Below are 19,585 nucleotides of genomic sequence, written 5' to 3' on the forward strand. Positions count from 1 at the left end.
TGAAGAAAAAAATGGAAGAGGAAGGCAAAATGTTTGGTGAGGACCCTGCAGAAAGGGCCAAGTCCAACCCAACACGCCTCCAGCCTAAAGCCAGGGAAGACTGATCAATACCTTGATGGATTTCCATGCTTAGGCAACAGAACATAGACACCGGCCCCATTCTACAGATGCCTTTGCCAGTTTTATGTCCCTCTGAATTCAGTTGGACGCTTCTGTCTGCACGCTCCTGAGCCACTGAACGGACACACGGGGAACCCTTCTCCTCACCTGTGGACTCCATTTGTGCAGCACCTAAACTTCATTTGCTCACAGATGCATTCCAGTAGGCAGACAGAACCACCATAGCCAATAGAGGGATGCGGCCCCTTCCTTCCCTTGCATCAGACTTCGGTCCTCAACCCAAGGAAAACTCTGCCCATTAAGACAGCTGTCAGTGTTCTCTGTTGGATGCTTTCAGTGTAAAAAGCCGGCCCCAGGCCATCCAAGGGCCTTTGCCGTCTCTGGTTTTTTTAGAGTGAGGGACAACTGTCCCACATGTTAAGAACCTTTTTTCCACTCTCCTTCCCACTAGTCCAGGGGTGGTATCCTGGACCCGGAGGCTCAACAGGAGTCAGGTGCAGAGGCGGCTCCCCATTATGGTGGAGGTGCACCCCCCCTGCTGAAAGCCAGGCGAGGCAACCAACAAAAATAAAATAATAAACTATGTTTATTATTTTATTTTTCGTCCTGCAGGCTGCGAGCCGAGGGAAGGGCGAGCCATCCATAATGATGCTGTAGCTGCAGTGCCAAGGTGGGGGGAGGAGGGGTGGGCAGTGCTAAGTGCGCATGATGGTTTGGCTGGCCCTATGGTGCCGACTAAACCATCATGCACACTTAGCCTTTCTCTTAACGAGCTGTGTTGGAAAGCAGAGTGAACAAAAACAGGCTCTCAGTCCATGTCTGAGCGCCAAACCAGGGCACTCAGACTAATCCCAGTGCTGCTCTCATGCTGGGAAGAATATTCTCAGCATGAGAGGAGCGCTGGGAGCGGCATCTGGGATCCTACACAGTGTGAAATATTTCCTAGACATCCGGGAGGCAAGAATCGGGAGCAAGACAATGGCCATCAGTGCAGGTAAGTGCAATTTTATAGATTTACATTTTTTGTTTTGGTTTGTGTTCCTTCTCCCCATCCCACCACTTTTCAATACGCGCGACCTCTATTGTCAGGGGTGAGCCCTTCCTTCCTTCCTTCCTTCCTTCCTTCCTCCCTCCCTCTACCCCCTCCATCTGGGCCTCTGTAACCTGCATTTGGGAGTAGTATGCTCAGATGTCAGGGCGCACTGGGCAGCGGCGCCTCCTAGCTCTAAAATCACCGGTGGCAACTCATTTTCCAGAATACAGTCAATGGGCATCTGGGACCGCCTATGACCCATCTCTGGATACCAGGGCCATGGGGTGGACAAAGACCTGCCCCTGGGACTGAGTTACCCTGCACACCTGACTGGTGAACTGCTTTGGGCAAACCAGCCTTTCCACTACTACCATGGTCTGCTGTCCCCAGTGTCCCTCACACCAATGACAGGAACCCCATTTACCTTGACCTGGTGGAAGTGACTACTTCCCACAGGGATCACCAGTCTACACTCGGAGTCCACCCCCCAACTAACGGAGATTAGGGCATGATCTGCTTCCTGCTCCTGAGGGTTACCTATCCCTAAGGCCTAAGGCCCCTGCAGAGGTCCCACTAGAGGGTGGTTTCTTTAGAAAGACAGAGTCCCCCTTCTTGTGTCCTAGCTGAGAACAGTCAAAGCAGCAGGATTGGAAGTAGGGCACCCTGGGCCACTGCCCAGAGGTACCACCCTCCTTCTCCTCAAAATGGGAATGGGAACTCTTTCCCTTAGCCTGGGACTAGCTTGCGTCTCTCTTGACCTCCCCCTTACTCTGTTGGGGGGGAAATGAACCACCCTTCTTGGGGTTACCGCAGGTACCTTTTTGGACACTCTGGTGCTGACCCAGAGGGCAGCCTCCTCAGCAAGCTTCCTGTGGTCAGGAAGCTTGCTATATACACCAGGTGTTGGTGCAGCTCTGCAAAACAAATATTGAGCATGTGCTCCCTATAAATTAGGTTGTACTTCCCAGTAAAATCATCCACTTTGTTGCCCCTCACCCAGCCCTTTAGTGCCTTGCTAGCATAATCTAGAAAATCCACCCAGAACGGATTTAGGAACGTGTTGCTGTCCCTGAACCTCTGGCAGTACTTCTCATGGGTCAGCCCCAAATAATCAACAAGGATTGCCTTCAAGGGGACATTCCTGGTCTGATCCTTTATCTCTAGTGTCAGGACTGTGTGCCTCCCCATCATGGGCTTGTGTTTCCACAGGCTACTCCCCCCACCCAGTACTCACCTGGGACCTTATATTCCCTGAGTGCAACTTCATAAGAAGCAAACCACTTGTCTATATCATCTCCCACCGCATTATTAGGTACCAACTCCTGGGGTTTGAATACTCTCCAGCAGACACCGTTCATAAACTGCCACAGTCACTGCTGGGTCCTAAAGGTTGACTTGTCTTTAGCTCCAGCTCTCATGTTCTTCTTGTGCTCCAACAGTAGTCCTTTTTAGGGCTCGCCTGCTGATGCGCATAGCGCATAGCTGGCGAATCTCTAAAGCGGCTTATCCAGGGCTTACCAAGCACGATTCCACTGGCGATTTCTTGAAGTGCATGTGCTTTTTAGGTCATTGCGCAAGCGCAAGCCCTAAAAAGCACGTGCACAATGCCACCAGCCGCCTGCCTGCCTCGCATTACCACATCAAAGGCAGCTTCTCAGCATGCGCTCATCCCCTAATTATTCACGGCCGGCCGGCCGTACTTTCAGTTTCGCGCCATGTCTCCTTTTATGCTCTCTTCCTAGTAAAGGAAAGTTCATCTGCAGAACAGCTGAACTTCAGATGTGGAGGCCTGTAAAATGACAAACGTTGTGGGTGTCCCAGACACGTTTCTTCGGCTTCTGTTGTTGTTTTCGCTCTTTTCCTGTTGAGCTTTCCTGGAATCGGCCTGTTTCTTTTGCAAGGGGAAGCCAGTGATATTAACATAAAAATAATGTTTCATGTCTTGCCGTCTCTTCCATAAAACGCTGTGTTTTCTTCATATAGATTGATTTAACATATGATATGCGAATTTATCTAACATGTTCTAAGTTATCTCCTGAATGAATTAAACACAAAGCTATGACCTTCGGTTTTGAACAGAAGAATGAAGGCTATTAAGACCCTTTGGCTGCATCACACTATGTGTAACCAGTGAACCTAGTCTCTCATCCTAGCTCTGATACTTGACCACATTCCGTGACCCTGGGCACATCTTTTACTACTTTTATGTGCCTCATTTTCCTTGGCAGTCAAATCTCAGAACAGTCTTAAACGATGTAAACTTTGAAGTATTGATCAATTCAGCTCCATATCTAATAACAATATCGACACCATACATAGTGCACGTGACAAAGAAGAAACAAAGTTGTGTAACTCATGGGAACGCCATTAGTGCAATGGCGAGATGTGATAATAAATATTTCCACGCTTGTGTTCAGAAACTATTATTTTTAATAAATTGCACTCCGTGTAGTGAAACCGTCTAGTATATTAAATTGGCACACAGATATTGAAAAAATGCACGTTTTTGTAATTACCGTATTTATCATATTTTGGATGCCGCTTGTTGCGCGCACTACAAACCAATGTTTACCATACGGTGTGTGTTTGCAGCAGGGCGAGCACAGCTCCATTGTGGCCTCTGGCCGGTGTGTCTCTTCTCTCGCCCCCTCCTCGTGTCAGGGGGGGTGCGGTACTCGCCCTGTACCTGCTACCCAGACACAGAGGAAGCATATTGCCGCTGCCCCCAAAGCACAAACTCTTTTTCTTTCTGCTCGTTCCAGTTAAAGACCATCAGCACGTCCGATCATATAATTAAAACCGAGATAAAGCGCTGGTGGGGCTCGCGCCAGAACGTGACCAAACTTCCTGGCTTGTAAATTTCAGCGCGCGCCGCTCCTGGCAGCTCCGGAGCCTGCCCTGGAGAAGAGGGGCTAAAGGTGAGGGGGGCAGGGGGTAAAATGGGATTAGAGGGGCCCAATGTCCGTGGTTCAGAATCAGTCATAGTTATCGCATGCCTCCTTCGGTGCAGCAGCTTTTCTTCCTGCATGATATTTAGAGTGCAAGTTTTGACTTGCATGGTGTTTGTACTTCCCACTCCTCTGCAGCTCCTACCGTGCACACTGTGCATGTCTTCGCTTCTCATAACATTTTAAGATACACGCGAGTTTGGTTCAGGTCGGTGGGAGATAGTGCGTTGCACCTTTGGCGAAAGGCTCTGTTTACTGGGACAGAGCTGTGCGGTCCAAACCTGGCGAATGTCAGCGGTCACACCGGGTGCCTACGGGTGCGCCTGTGACAGTGCATGTGCTGCTGCAGAAGGGGTACAATGATGAAGTGTATAGCAGGCATATCACAAATAAGTGTTTCTCGTGTGATAGCCTATGTTGTGTCCTGATCGTTCAGGCTTCCATGACATAGCATCTGGTTTAGAGAGTTGTACAAAACGACAGAGAGGGAGACAGACCGGTAGATGCTTGGTCAGAGACAGGCACGAGAGGGACTGCAGACAAACAAGTTGCTGGCAATAACTGAGAGATGCAGGCAAAGCATAGGCGGCGAGGGGGACAGACAGACAGCGATAGATAGATAGATAGAGAGCTCTGCCGATGCACCCACCACACAGCTCCGCCGAGGCACCCACCACACAGCTCCACCGACACAGCTACAACGATGCACCCACCACCCAGTTCCACTGATGCACCCACCACCCAGTTCCACTGATGCACCCACCACCCAGTTCCACTGATGCACCCACCACCCAGTTCCACTGATGCACCCACCACACAGCTCCACCAACACAGCTCCACCAATGCACCCACCACACAGCTCCACCGATGCACCCACCACACAGCTCCACCGAGGCACCCACCACACAGCTCCACCGAGGCACCCTCCACACAGCTCCACCGATGCACCCACCACACAGCTCCACCGAGGCACCCACCACACAGCTCCACCGAGGCACCCACCACACAGCTCCACAGATGCACCCACCACACAGCTCCACAGATGCACCCACCACACAGCTCCACAGATGCACCCATCACACAGCTCCACAGATGCACCCACCACACAGCTCCACAGATGCACCCACCACACAGCTCCACAGATGCACCCACCACACAGCTCCACAGATGCACCCACCACACAGCTCCACAGATGCACCCACCACACAGCTCCACAGATGCACCCACCACACAGCTCCACAGATGCACCCACCACACAGCTCCACAGATGCACCCACCACACAGCTCCACAGATCCACCCACCACACAGCTCCACAGATCCACCCACCACACAGCTCCACAGATCCACCCACCACACAGCTCCACAGATCCACCCACCACACAGCTCCACCGAAGCACCCACCACACAGCTCCACCGAAGCACCCACCACACAGCTCCACCGATGCACCCACCGCCCAGCTCCACTGATGCAGCCACCACCCAGCTCCACCGATGCAGGCACCACCCAGCTCCACCGATGCAGGCACCACACAGCTCCACCGATGCAGGCACCACACAGCTCCACCGATGCAGGCACCACACAGCTCCACCGATGCAGGCACCACACAGCTCCACCGATGCAGCCACCACACAGCTCCAACGAGGCACCCACCACCCAGCTACACCGATGCACCCACATCACAGCTCCACCGACACAGCTCCACCGAGGCACCCACCACACAGCTCCACCGAGGCACCCACCACACAGCTCCACCGAGGCACCCACCACACAGCTCCACCGAGGCACCCACCACACAGCTCCACCGAGGCACCCACCACACAGCTCCACCGAGGCACCCACCACACAGCTCCACCGAGGCACCCACCACACAGCTCCACCGAGGCACCCACCACACAGCTCCACCGAGGCACCCACCACACAGCTCCACCGAGGCACCCACCACACAGCTCCACCGAGGCACCCACCACACAGCTCCACCGAGGCACCCACCACACAGCTCCACCGAGGCACCCACCACACAGCTCCACCGAGGCACCCACCACACAGCTCCACCGAGGCACCCACCACACAGCTCCACCGAGGCACCCACCACACAGCTCCACCGAGGCACCCACCACACAGCTCCACCGAGGCACCCACCACACAGCTCCACCGAGGCACCCACCACACAGCTCCACCGAGGCACCCACCACACAGCTCCACCGAGGCACCCAACACACAGCTCCACCGAGGCACCCAACACACAGCTCCACCGATGCACCCACCACCCAGCTCCGCCGATGCACCCACCACCCAGCTCCGCCGAGGCACCCACCACCCAGCTCCGCCGAGGCACCCACCACACAGCTCCGCTGAGGCACCCACCACACAGCTCCACAGATGCACCCACCACCCAGCTCCTCCGATGTACCCAGCACACAGCTCTGCCGAGGCACCCACCACACAGCTCCACCGATACACCCACCACACAGCTCCACCGATGATCCAACTAAGCTCCACCAATGCACCCACCACACAGCTCCATCAATGCACCCACTAAGCCCCACCGATGCACACATCACTCAGCGCAACCACAGCATCACTCAGCGCAACCACAGCATCACTCAGCGCAACCACAGCATCACTCAGCGCAACCACAGCATCACTGGTTCAAATATGTTCTTTCAATGTTTCAAGCTGTTTTCAAGCTTTCACGCTTTATTACAAATCACAAAAAGATGTTAATATTTCATTTCTGTTCTTGGATTTTCGTCACAATAAAAAACACTGAACATAATCTTCACAAAATGTATTTACAAAAGTTTAAGCTATTGCCATTGCCATTGTTATTTGTAATATCAATACATCTAAGTCACGTAAATACACAACATGTTGCATTACAAATGCTATACGTGTTTGCGGAAGTTATAACTATTGGCATTGTAAATGACAAAGCTATTAATTTAGCTATTTTAAAAAATAACACATAAATTAAAAAAAATCATTTATAAGACCAATAGCTCAAACTTTCCTAATGCGAGCCCTATTGCATTTCCAATGCTTGTTCGGTTAAGGCCCTCTCAGCCTTCCCCTTCTCAGCCTCCCTGGCAGTTTTCATTTCTTCAGCCTCCAACTTGAGCTTGGCCATCTGCAATCTATCCTCTCTTTCTGCCTTCCTATCTGCCTGCTCCTCAGGGTGACAGGTTATGAGAGGACTCAGTGCTTCCTACTCAGAATGGGATCTCCAATCGTGGGAGTAATTCACTTCCCCCTCAACAAGCTGCATTCCAAGATCCTCATGTAGGTTCTGCTCTGATCCCTCCACAATTCCCTTTCCCTTCTGGTCATCTGTTGTGACTGGCAACTAGTGGGCCTCTGCCCATGCCCTTAAGGGCTTTTGGAGCTCTACCTTCCTGGTGCCCTTATTGGCGGGCAGTTCCCTCTCCTGGCAAAACTCCTTGAGCTGAGCCGCAGAGCAGCTTTCAAGGTTGGCAAGCTCAAATCCCATCCTTGCAGGTGTGACCACATACACACAGTCAGGTAGAGTAGGAATGAATTTAAAAAAGCAAAGAGGCCAATCAGGGAGCATTTAAAGCTTTAATCGGTTTTAGATGGTAGTGTACATATAATCACTGTGTGGTACTGCAGAAACACAAGAGCTATCCTCCCCGTTGATCACCAAGGTGAGAAATTGGGTTGATGATGGACTGGGGTGTGAGCCCTGGTCATGCAGCAACCACGATACTGGTCAGGGTTAGGCACAAGCCAACCATAAATTAATCTGTGCCAACCCTCTGGTAGCTTGGCACAGAGCAGTCAGGCTTAACTTAGAGGCAATGTGTAAAGTATTTGTGAAACATTTCAAACAGTAACCTTTTTGCCCCAAGGTGAGGAGCCGGGGGTGGACTGCTCCCAGCAGAGACCCCCATTGCTCCCGCTGCCTGCTTCTCCTTTCAGGCACTACCTCCGCAAGCGGCTGTGGCCTGTAGGGGGCATAACTCATGGACGCAGTTGGACCTCGGCGGCGTGTCCTCTACGTCCCTGTGGATGTCCGGAGATCCACCTTGGCACAGCCGGTGAGTTCTCCTTGCAGTGCGGGCCTACTCCCTCTTGGCCCCTGCCCCGTGCCGAATCAGCATACACACTGACTATAACTATTTACCAGCACTAAGGTGAGCCAGAGAGACTGCCGGAAGCTTGAGGGGTCTAGGAGCCTCTGTAACCTACCTGCTGCAGTGCCCCATTCATGTACTGGAAGAGATCGGACTAGCCTAACAGATTGGCGGAGTGCACAGACTATTGTTAACACCCCTATTGACGAGGCATTTAATGGCCGCTGGGCTGTGGCGGCAGTGCTACGTCCTGAGAATTGGAGTGCCTCATCTGCCTGAACCCTTCGAGCGCTGCTCTGCTGCTGGTGGGCACTGGTCCGCTGTGCACCTATCCACTCTACCTACTGAGTGCCAGGTCCATTGCTGCTGCGCAGTCCTACCTCCATTACATATCACCGGTGGGTACCTGGATTATCTACTGTGGCCCACCCCTTTGGCGATTGGATGCGCCGATTTCACAGTGAAAACACCACACAAAAGGAATCCTACACCAAGTTAGACAATTAGAGTATAATTTCAGAAATATAACAAGACCAAAATGACAAAAATCCAATCAGTGGAATCGGAGTTATTAATTTTTAAAAATGTTAGGTTAAAAAAGCACCAAGAAGCATAAAGCGCTTACATGGGGATATCTGGTCATATAGGACTGGGTCAAAGTCACATTTTCAGGCTGACTGAAGGGGCACAGCTTAGATACTGTCACCAGGGTAGGCCTGCTGAAGTTTACCGTCTCAAAAGTTCACGCCAAGAGTCCTTTGTGTGAATGCAGAGCATAGGGTATTCAGTTGCAAGTGGGGGTGTGCTCAGTTACACCACCCCCATCCTGTCAGCAGGTAGCATATCCAGACACACCTAATCCCAATATTGTGGGACTGTCTTTGTGGAATTCACAAAGTCTAACTGTCAGTTACACACATGTATGTGATCCAAGACAGGTTACAGGCACAAAAAGGCTAAAAGCAGAGAAATACCAACTTTCACAAATTGCCATTTTCAAACTGTAATGAAAAAAAGCAAAAAAACTTTCCCATTAAAGAGGTTTATCATTACAATTTCATAGACACCAAACATGAGCTAGTTACCTGCTCCCAATTGGAAATTACAGTGCATTAAATATAATAAGGAACCACCAATGTTATCCAATGGGAGGGGTAGGCCTCACAGTAGTGAAAAACTGGTTTGGCAGAGTTTCACTCCCAGGACGTGTGAAACTTAAAAGTACATGTCCGACATTTTAATTACACAGCACCCTGCCCTATGGCTTACATAGGGTCTACTTTAGGAGTAACATATATAATGAAAGGGGAGTTTAAGGCTTGGCAAGGGGGGGTTTAAATGCCAAGTAAACATGGTAGTTTAACACTCCATTCAGGCTGTAAACACAGGCCTGGGACCGGTTTTACAGAGCTACTTAAGTAGGTGTCCCAAGAAGTGCTGCAGACCTACTAGTAACATTTAATTGATATGCCCTGGGCACAGGTAGTGCCAATTTACCAGGGACTTCCAAATAAACTGAATATGCCAATTGGATAAATGCCACTATTACCAGGTTTTTAAGAAGAGAGAACAAGAGCAGCATATTCTTTCCAAAGGTAGGTGGCCTGTTTGGTCACCCAAGGAAGTCATTATTTATTCCTTAGAGGCTATCACCCTCTGCCGCCACAAAGAAATTACTTGAAGCAAGTTTTTGCTGCCTCAAGCAAATTGTCAATACAAACCTTATTAATGTAATCGAAAGCAGCAAATCAAAAAAGTGTGAAATCATGTTTCATCTTCCATTGAACCATCATCTTCCATTGAACCATATATTCATCAATCAATCCATCCATATGCCCATCCACGCCATGAATCCTATTGACAGATAAAATCAAAATTATGCATTAATCCATGCACTTCTGTATCTTACTAGGTGTTCTTTTGCTCTGTGTAATTACATTTTAGAAAGCCCTTAAGATTATTTCAGGAGAAACCTAATAAAAACAATAGGGGGCATGGCTAACCACTGAGCATAGCGGCTGCCCTTTAGTGGAGCTCTTGGCCGGGACCCATTAAATCCTGCTTTTTCCACAACGAAATCTGGGGGAACCTCCTCCTCAATCCTCCCCCGAGTGTAGTAGAGCTGATAAGAACCAACTGCCGCAACAGCAACTTTTCTAGACCCTGCTGTCACTGAGAATCGATAAGGGGATCGGACTCCAGACTCTGCAGTCTGCTGCGGCTGCCCTGGGAAGGTCTACTGTTGGGCGGTGATAGGAGGCCTATCACGACTCGCGACTAGACCAAACGGGCATAGGGACTGCCACCAGAAGCAAAATCCTGTGGGAGCGGAGGCTCCGAGCGCAGAAGCACATAGTGGAATGCCCTGTGACGCACCTTCCCGGAGCCTGTGTGCGTGGCCCTTCTTGAGACTGTATCCCCGTGCTGATATCGCCAGAAGCATCGCACACGGTTTGCCCCATCCTCCCTGCAGCTGGCGACCCTCCCAAGCTATCCAGTGAACATACAGCGCAGTACTGATTTGGTCCGGCCTGCAGGTGTCATTGAACCCTCTGACGGAGGCGTGCTTCCAGCCCTGCGGCGGGCAACAGTATTACTGGGCCTACACTGCTGATACTCTGCTGGCCATACTTGGCTCTCAGAGCCTGCAGCCACAATTTGACCTTCGCGGGGCTGGCCGGTGTTGGGCAGTCCATAAATACATCCACAGCAGCCTTTTTGCCCCAAGGTGAGGAGCCGGGGGTGGACTGCTCCCAGCAGAGACCCCCATTGCTCCCGCTGCCTGCTTCTCCTTTCAGGCACTACCTCCGCAAGCGGCTGTGGCCTGTAGGGGGCATAACTCATGGACGCAGCTGGACCTCGGCGGCGTGTCCTCTACGTCCCTGTGGATGTCCAGAGATCCACCTTGGCACAGCCGGTGAGTTCTCCTTGCAGAGCGGGCCTACTCCCTCTTGGCCCCTGCCCCGTGCCGAATCAGCATACACACTGACTATAACTATTTACCAGCACTAGGGTGAGCCAGAGAGACTGCCGGAAGCTTGAGGGGTCTAGGAGCCTCTGTAACCTACCTGCTGCAGTGCCCCATTCATGTACTGGAAGAGATCGGACTAGCCTAACAGATTGGCGGAGTGCACAGACTATTGTTAACACCCCTATTGACGAGGCAATTAATGGCCTCTGGGCTGTGGCGGCAGTGCTACGTCCTGAGAATTGGAGTTGGGGTGCCTCATCTGCCTGAACCCTTCGAGCGCTGCTCGGCTGCTGGTGGGCACTGGTCCGCTGTGCACATATCCACTCTACCTACTGAGTGCCAGGTCCATTGCTGCTGCGCAGTCCTACCTCCATTACATATCACCGGTGGGTACCTGGATTATCTACTGTGGCCCACCCCTTTGGCGATTGGATGCGCCGATTTCACGGGATGTGCAAATTGGTGGTATTAAGTGGATGCTTATGAATCTTTGTGTGTTGTAGGCTGAGACATGGACCACTGACTGGCTGATTAGTGCCGGTCCTGTTCTCCAGCCGGAGCTGGATCTTCCTTCCACTACACAACACGAGAGTGGTCTCTGTAACCTGGGACATCACGAGTTGGAGCAGCAAGTTCACCTTTTGTTCCCCTTTAATTGAACACGGTCCCATTGCCACTTGACTCAATTATTACACTGGGCACATCTCCTGCAGTCTGCCCCAGGGTGGCCCTTCCTACTGCAATACTGCGCCACACTCATTGCGATGGGGCATGCAAAGGGAAAGCAACCCAACATGCACACAATGGAGACACCATCCCAGGAAGCTGCGGAGTAAGCCTCTCAAACATCCTTGATAAGTTGTGTCCCGCCAACTGCCTTATCTCCTCCCCCTGATAAATTGGATCAAATCCTTCTTGAAATCAGGGAATCACGTCAATCTCTTGAGCAACAACTTAGCACATTCACTACTGGCCTTACCCTCCTGCGTGCTGACCATCCTAAACTCTCCGACGCGGTCAAAGATCATGGACAGACCTTGCTAGACCTTGTACCACAGCATAAGGACCATGCCGACCAGATGTCACATATTCAACAGCAATTGACTACACTGCAAGATAGAGTTGAAGATGCAGAGAGCCGAGCCAAGCACAATAATATCCGCATTATTGGGTTGCCGGAATGCTGAGAGGGCCCCAACGTAACTTAGTTTGTTGAACATTGGCGGAGGGAACATATTGCCCTGGTTGGCCTCTCTTCCTACTTCTGTGTGGAGCGTGCACAACAGATCCCAACGGTTAGGCCCACTGCTGGTAAACCGCCCAGACTACTTATAGCTTGAATCCTTAACTATAGGGATCGTGATCATCTATTACAAAAGCCCATGAAAACGCTCCCATACAATATGAAAATGCCCAGATTGCTCTATATCCAGACTATACAGTGCAGGTTGATCGACAGAAAACCTCATACCAACCACTCAAACGGAAACTTCAGGCCCTCAGCCTAGAGTATGCCCTGCTATTGCAGGCATGTCTGAAAATTACTTACAATCAGTAATCTCATTTCTTTGATGACCATGAAACAGCAAATGCTTAGCTTGAGGCCACTCTACCTTCCCAGGCTCTGGACAATATTGACCAACACTTACGACATGGGTTGACACAAACAAACAAAACTGGGCCTCGTCGCGGTAGGCTGCCATCAACTTTGTCCACAAAAAAAAAACACCGGGGCAAGTCCTGCTGGAATGAGATTTGTCGCTGGTGGTGGCTGCCTCCATTCGTGACCCAGCGCAAGTCACGTCTGCGAACCACTCTGTTGCCATCACGTTGCCGGACTCTGAGAGCAATGATATCCTGTTCCCCACGATTACCCCGCAGATTGTAAAAGACCTTTACGGCTGACGTTGCAGCTCAGCCCTACGAATCTCCAACAATTAAGGCCGTATTCTGTCATGACGAAGGGAAGACAGACATTATTACTGTGTCTATACTCTATGTTTTTTCTCCCCAGGTTTCCACTCAGTTTAATTTACTAACGGGTCCTGCCATGTGTAGCTCTGTTTGCAATTGCTTGCGCAATCAATCAGGGAATTTATAAAGCGCACTACTTACCTGTTAGGGTCTCAAGACGCTGGGGGGTGGGGGGGAGCTGCTGCTAGTGGTCGAAGAGCCAGGTCTTGAGCAGTCTTCTGAAGGCCGGAAGGGCTGCGGTCTGTCGTAGGTGGAAGGGGAGGGCGTTCCAGGTCTTGGCGGCACGATAGGAGAATGATCGGCCCCCAGCGGTGGTTCTGTGGATGCGTGGGACGGAGGCCAGGGACAGGTCGGCGGAGCGGAGTTTCCTATTGGGCACGTAGAAGGAGAGTCTGTTGTTGAGGTAGGCTGGGCCGCTCATGTGGAGTGCTTTGCGTGCGTGGATCATGAGTTTGAATGTGATTCTTTTGTCGACGGGGAGCCAGTGCAGGTCTCTCAGGTGCGGGGTGATGTGGTCTCGGCGTGGGACGTCTAGGATCAGGCATGCTCAGGCTCTGCGTGGGTGTCGCCCTCCCTTGCAGCTACTGCAATGTAGAACCATTTGGATTTAGCACTTGTTAGCATATATTTGGACCAACATAGGTTGACAGTTGGCCCTAGTATTGGGTGTTCTGGTTTATGGAGGGATTGTTGGTTCCTGGTTCACTTGATGTCTTGCAGTGTATGGTACTCTGCTTATATCCAGAGGGTAATCCTTTGTTTTGAATTGATGCGACATGACAGTTCTGTAAATACGAACATGGAATGTGCGGGGCATGGGGTCTGTTCACAAACGTCACAGAATATATGCCCAGTTAAATAGGCGAAAAGCCCAAAAAGCTCTTATTCAGGAAACACATTCAACTAGTTTGGAAGTTCATAAAATGCGTAAAAAATGGAGAGGACAAATTTTTAACAACTCTTACTCTGCCTTCGCAAGAGGGTCACTTAATTGATTTCGAAACTGGTACCCTTTGTGCTAACGGAACAACGGTTAGATACAGCTGGGCGTTATGTACTCTTATCAGGTAAACTAGACTATATCCCAATAGTCCTTTGCGGTGTGTATGCTCCCAATTATGAGTAAAATACTTTTCCCACTAACCTAAACATAACAATGACAGATTGGTTAGAGGTGCTGTACCCACTAAAAATGAGGAATTCCTTCATGCTTGGGCCACGGATTGGATACTACCAGTTGTATGGCGTATACTACATCCCAAATGCCAGGAATACCCATTTTACTCCCCTTCGCACGAGTTGCACACCAGGATTGACAGGATTTTTAGTTCCATCTCCTTGCGACCTCAAATTGTTGACTCTACATACCTTGGGAAAATATTGTCTGACCACAACCCACTTGGAATACTCCTTGAATGGGGAAGGGTTCCTACCCCTTTCCCAACCTGGTGGCTATGGTCCCAAACCCTTGAGAACCAGGTTTTTCAAAACACATTAAGTATAGCCATTATTAATTACTTCGCAGAAAATGACAAATCCACATCCTCTCGATTAATTGAGAGGGATGCATTTAAAACAGTAATTAGAGGTACAGCTATAGGGGCCAATACACAAGAACCTAGCTTTGGTGGAAGACTCTCTCAATCACCTAGAGACTGCAGCTATTACTCATCTATCTTAACTGGCGCAGCTACAAGAAGCCAGTATTAAACATGCGGAAGTCCTTGACCAACTCTGCCTAATCGACTATAACGCATACACGCAATATAGCCACAAAGAAGCGGATAAAGCAGGGACTCTTAGCTCGCCTTATACGTGATGTCCCCTCCCTTGTCCTGATAACAGAAATGTCCCTGCCGGATAGCTCTGTCATCTCCACTAAGCAGATATCAACCCTCTTGTTCTGCACATATTACAGTAACCTATATAGTGCTCTAGTCGCGGTATCCCCTGAATACATAGCCGCCTTTCTAGATGACCTTACATACACTAAATTAACAACAGTTGTCCAATCAGAATTGGAAGCCCCTATTACTCAAACTGACACTAAGAAAGCCATCAAGGACCTTCCCAGAAATAAAACTCCTGGTTTGAATGGTTTACCTGCAGAATTTTATTCAGCATATGCTGTGCAACTCACCCCATGCTTATAAACTCCCTACAAGGCAGCACTTGGGAAGCACGCTCTGCCCTTGAAAAACATGCAAGAGCTAGTTACTTCTCTCCCCAAACCAAACCGAGATCGACGTGACATGTCAGGTTACCGCCCCCTTTCGTTATTATCCACAGAGTATAAAATACTCAGTAAGATTTTGGCCAAGCGCCTCCTTCCCTACCTCCCCAAACTTATCCACATCGACCAATGTGGTTTTATACCAGGCCGCAATACCTCCCTAAATATCAGACATCTCCATTATATAATGGAAACTGCAGCGGGCCTTTCTCACACAACTGGATGCATTTCTCTGGATATGAGACAGGCGTTTGATACACTCAATTGGACATACATGCTAACTTCTATGGAGAGGTTTGGCATTCCCAGAGGTTACTTGAAGTGGGTTGAGCTATTATACTCTGTCCCCACAGCTCGATCCAGTACTGGCTCTCACATCTCTTCTGCTTACTCTATAGCCAGGGGTACGCGACAAGGATCCCCCTTGTCACCGTTGCGGTTTGTGTTAGCGTTAGAGCCTTTACTCATTAAACTCCGCAAAGAGGCTATAGATCTGGGGATTTTAATTAACCCCTTCGCTGCGGGGGTTACTCCCCCGCTGTGCTGGGGGGGAGGGGGCGCGCACAGCACCCACATGCTCATGAAGAGCTCAGCTCGTCATGAGGCACGGCGCTCCTGTGCTCATGACGAGCTGAGCTCGTCACAGGTGCATTGGCTCCCGTGGAACGTTCAGCACAGCAGGGGAATTCTCCCCGCACCGGAGGGTTCCACGGGCCATGTCATGAGCACCGGAGCGCCGTGGTTCATGACGAGCTCAGCTCGTCATGAGCATGGGAGGGGTTAATAACACCACACTTTTAGTGTCCGCGTATACAGATGACAGAATACTATACTTTAATGACCTCACTACAAGCCTGGAACCTCTTCTTCCATCTATATTTAAACACTTTGAGCGGATATCAGGCTTGGCCATTAATGTAAATAAATCATATGCTTTTTATATGCGGCATAAAGACGCCCTAGACCCAGTGCCTTTCGATACCTTAGTATTCGCAACCGCTTCAGACACCTTTAAGTATCTAAGGATACAAATTTATAGTACTTCCCAGACCTTATAGATGGTAATCTGCTGAAGTCCATTGGATCACTCCAGATGCAGGTTTCTTTTTGGACCTCACTGCCTCTATCAGTGATGGGCAGAGTAGCCATTTCCAAAATGGTGATGCTCCCCTATCTCCTATATTTTTTTACCAATCTGCCAATTATCATCCCTGCCCATATTTTCCGTACACTTGATACACTTCTATCAGAACTTATTTGGGGTAAGGGACGTAGGAGAGTCAGTCTTGCCAAGTTACAGCTGCGACCTGCAGAGCGGGGACTTGGAGCCCCAGAATTTCGAGCTTATTGCATGGCCAGTCAGCCACAGTGGCTATCTTACTGGCTAGTGGGACGAGATATGTAAGAAATTGGTTACACACCTCAACTTTTCGACCAGGGTGCTCACCACACTTTACTCTTGCCCCACATCAAGATCCCACCCACAACCCCCCCTTTGCTCAAGACCGCATTATTGTACTGGAGGAAGACACTTTGATACACCAAAAGGGCCCCCCATACTCTCCTAACATCCCCTTGCTTGGGATACCAACTACTATTGAACTAATCTCGAAAAGAGCTTTATCCCCATGGACGCAGGAAGGGGTGTCAGCAAATGGAGCAATGTTCATTGAGGTAACACTGTCAGATAGCGAAAATTGTATTCATATCCAAGGGGTCCCCCAACCCTTTTTCTCCTACATGCAACAATTTCTCATTACATCAAACTCCGTTAGTCCCCTGATGGGATTGAACCCTCTAAACATGAACTAGTGAATGCAATATATCTAATGGGAAAGGGACGCCATCTCACTCGCTGGCTATACAAAGGTATTCGGTCACATTCAGGAATACTATTGAGTCCACTCCGTATTAAGTGGTCTCTTGAACTGGGATGGGAAATGACAGACAAAGAATGGGCCTCCGTTTCAGAATGTTCTAAGAAAGTGTCCCGAAACGCTAAATTCAAATACATACAGTACATGATAATACATAGGGCATACCTCACACCAAATCGTATTAATCGTATATTTCCCAACGCACAGCTTGCTTGTCCTAGGTGTCAAGAGGCGGACACAGACCTACTTCACATGTTATGGGAGTGCCCTCGTTTGCGCGTATACTGGCAAACAATCATTTACAGAGTGCAGGAAGACACTGGCACGGCTGTTTGGTCAACAGCACAGAGTTGTCTAATGGGCCTGCATTCATGCCCCAAGAGACAAAGTCCAGTACAGATTTCCCGATCTGGCCATACTTCTAGCAAAACGAGCCATCACAATGGACTGGAAATCTGCTTCTTCCCCCACACCACTTTCATGACAGACTGGTGCACTGCAGAAAGCGATATTATTAGGCAAGAAGAGTTTTGAGGGCTGCGTAAGATTCCTATTTCTATGGAATTGGATCAAATGCTCAAAACATTTAAAGCCATAGACATACTCATGCCTCCAACATCACAGGTCGGGCCCACCTCAACCCAATCTTCTGTACCCCCACTAATTGTGTTGACTGCTACACAATAATGCTGTATTACTTTACTTCACATCCTTAATTGCCTAGGGATCTATAACCACATATGCTCTATATCTGTTTGTCTTTTGCTGAATGTATACAATCTTTTGCCATGTTCAGGAATAAATTAGTGGACCAGTGAACAGGGGAGAGGGGGCAGTTATACGTTCTGTGTTAGTATAGTAAAGTATAGTCCAATAGATAAACATGAGTTTGTCACTTCTCGAATATTTCTTTATATCAGAGATCCAATTATTCCTGTGCTGTTGCTCCTTAGACCAAATGTCACTGTATTGACCTGATCTCTTGTATAACTATAAGGATGCTATTCTTTACACTATGGAGTGAATATTTGTAGTTATGACTATTACCTTGCAATAATTCTTTGTCGAATTAAGCGATTATGTCTCATATGTTACGATGATTTTAAAAACGTAATAAAATTGTGTTTAAAAAAAAAACTATAAAAACAACAATAAAATAAACACTCACCTCTGTCTCCTACTTGTCCTTCTACCCACTTCGCCATGGCTGTCACACTCTCAGTTTTGGTAACATCCAGGATGACCGTCTGCAGCCTTTGGGAGGTCGCCTCCTGCAGCTGCTCCGCCCCCTTCGGTGTCAGGCACGCGGCGAGCACGCGTAGTCCACGCTGGTCCAAACATCGCGCCAGCAGGTTCCCAAAGCCAGAGTCGCAGCCGGTGATTAGAACATACTTATCCTGGAGGTTTGGTACTGTCGGCCTCTCCCAGTACCAGCGGAGGAGAAAGTACAGGCCAAATAGAGTCACCAGGTACAGCCACATCGTGCACCCTCAGCTTCTGACTGCATTGGAAACAAGAAATACCAAAACAAATAATTCTCGTCCTATAGAGGCGGGTGAGCCAACAAACTAACAGCCAGAGTGGCGACAGAGCTGAATCAAGGGACTGGCTCAGCTCTCAAAAGGCCTGCAATATGGCGAGCCCTGAAAAAGTTTGCTATGAAAACTACACAACAGACATCACATAAAATATTATAAAGTCTATCTAAAGTGCAGTTCTTTAACATGTAAGCGCTTTTACATTAAGGTCATAATATAGCATTGCACTGAGAAGTGTTAATTAAAAGTGATAGTTTTTTTAATAGGAACCATTAGTGTACTAAGAGACAAGACAGTTGTCATGTAAACCCTGCAGTGGCCCAGATTATTATAGGGCAATATTATACTCCATTAAATCAAACACAGTGGGTGTTTGTACATATGGTATTCTGAACTCAAATATGTGAAAGTGCAGGTCTCGAAGAATCAGCAAATGTTACCATAGATGCAGGTCAATTGACTTGAATATTCTTCTCAGCCTAACTGTAATGCACTGGACTCATCAACGTCTCAAATTGTGTAATCTTAAGCAAGTATTTTATTCCACAGAGTTGCCTTTCTTTTATTATCACATACATGAGCACCTTCAAATATGTCAGTTGAACATGTCTGCTGTACAAAACAAATCTATGTTGGTTGGTTTCATAAATTAAACGTGTTTCCCATGTATAATAGAAAAGCAAGCCTACATATAGGGTCCACATGATTCCTGACTTGCCTCTTAGTTCACTAATAGCATTGTCGGGGTGCGGGCAGGAATGTTTCAGTTCATTTAAAAAAACTCCTACTTTTAATAAA

At 49.1% G+C, this 19,585-nt stretch overlaps 1 protein-coding gene across 1 annotated transcript in view; it reads right to left on the bottom strand.

Moving 5' to 3' along the window:
* Positions 1-19,585, bottom strand: part of LOC147749091 (17-beta-hydroxysteroid dehydrogenase type 6-like) — a 106,470-nt gene that overhangs the window by 31,008 nt on the left and 55,877 nt on the right. The window contains exon 2 of the mRNA XM_086966060.1: positions 18,418-18,750. Coding sequence (XP_086822186.1) covers positions 18,418-18,730 — 313 coding nt within the window. The 5' untranslated portion in view covers positions 18,731-18,750. The remainder of the gene's footprint in view (positions 1-18,417; positions 18,751-19,585) is intronic.

Source organism: Lissotriton vulgaris, chromosome 1_1 (assembly GCF_964263255.1).
Source record: "Lissotriton vulgaris chromosome 1_1, aLisVul1.2, whole genome shotgun sequence".
NCBI classification, from domain to species: Eukaryota; Metazoa; Chordata; class Amphibia; order Caudata; family Salamandridae; genus Lissotriton; species Lissotriton vulgaris.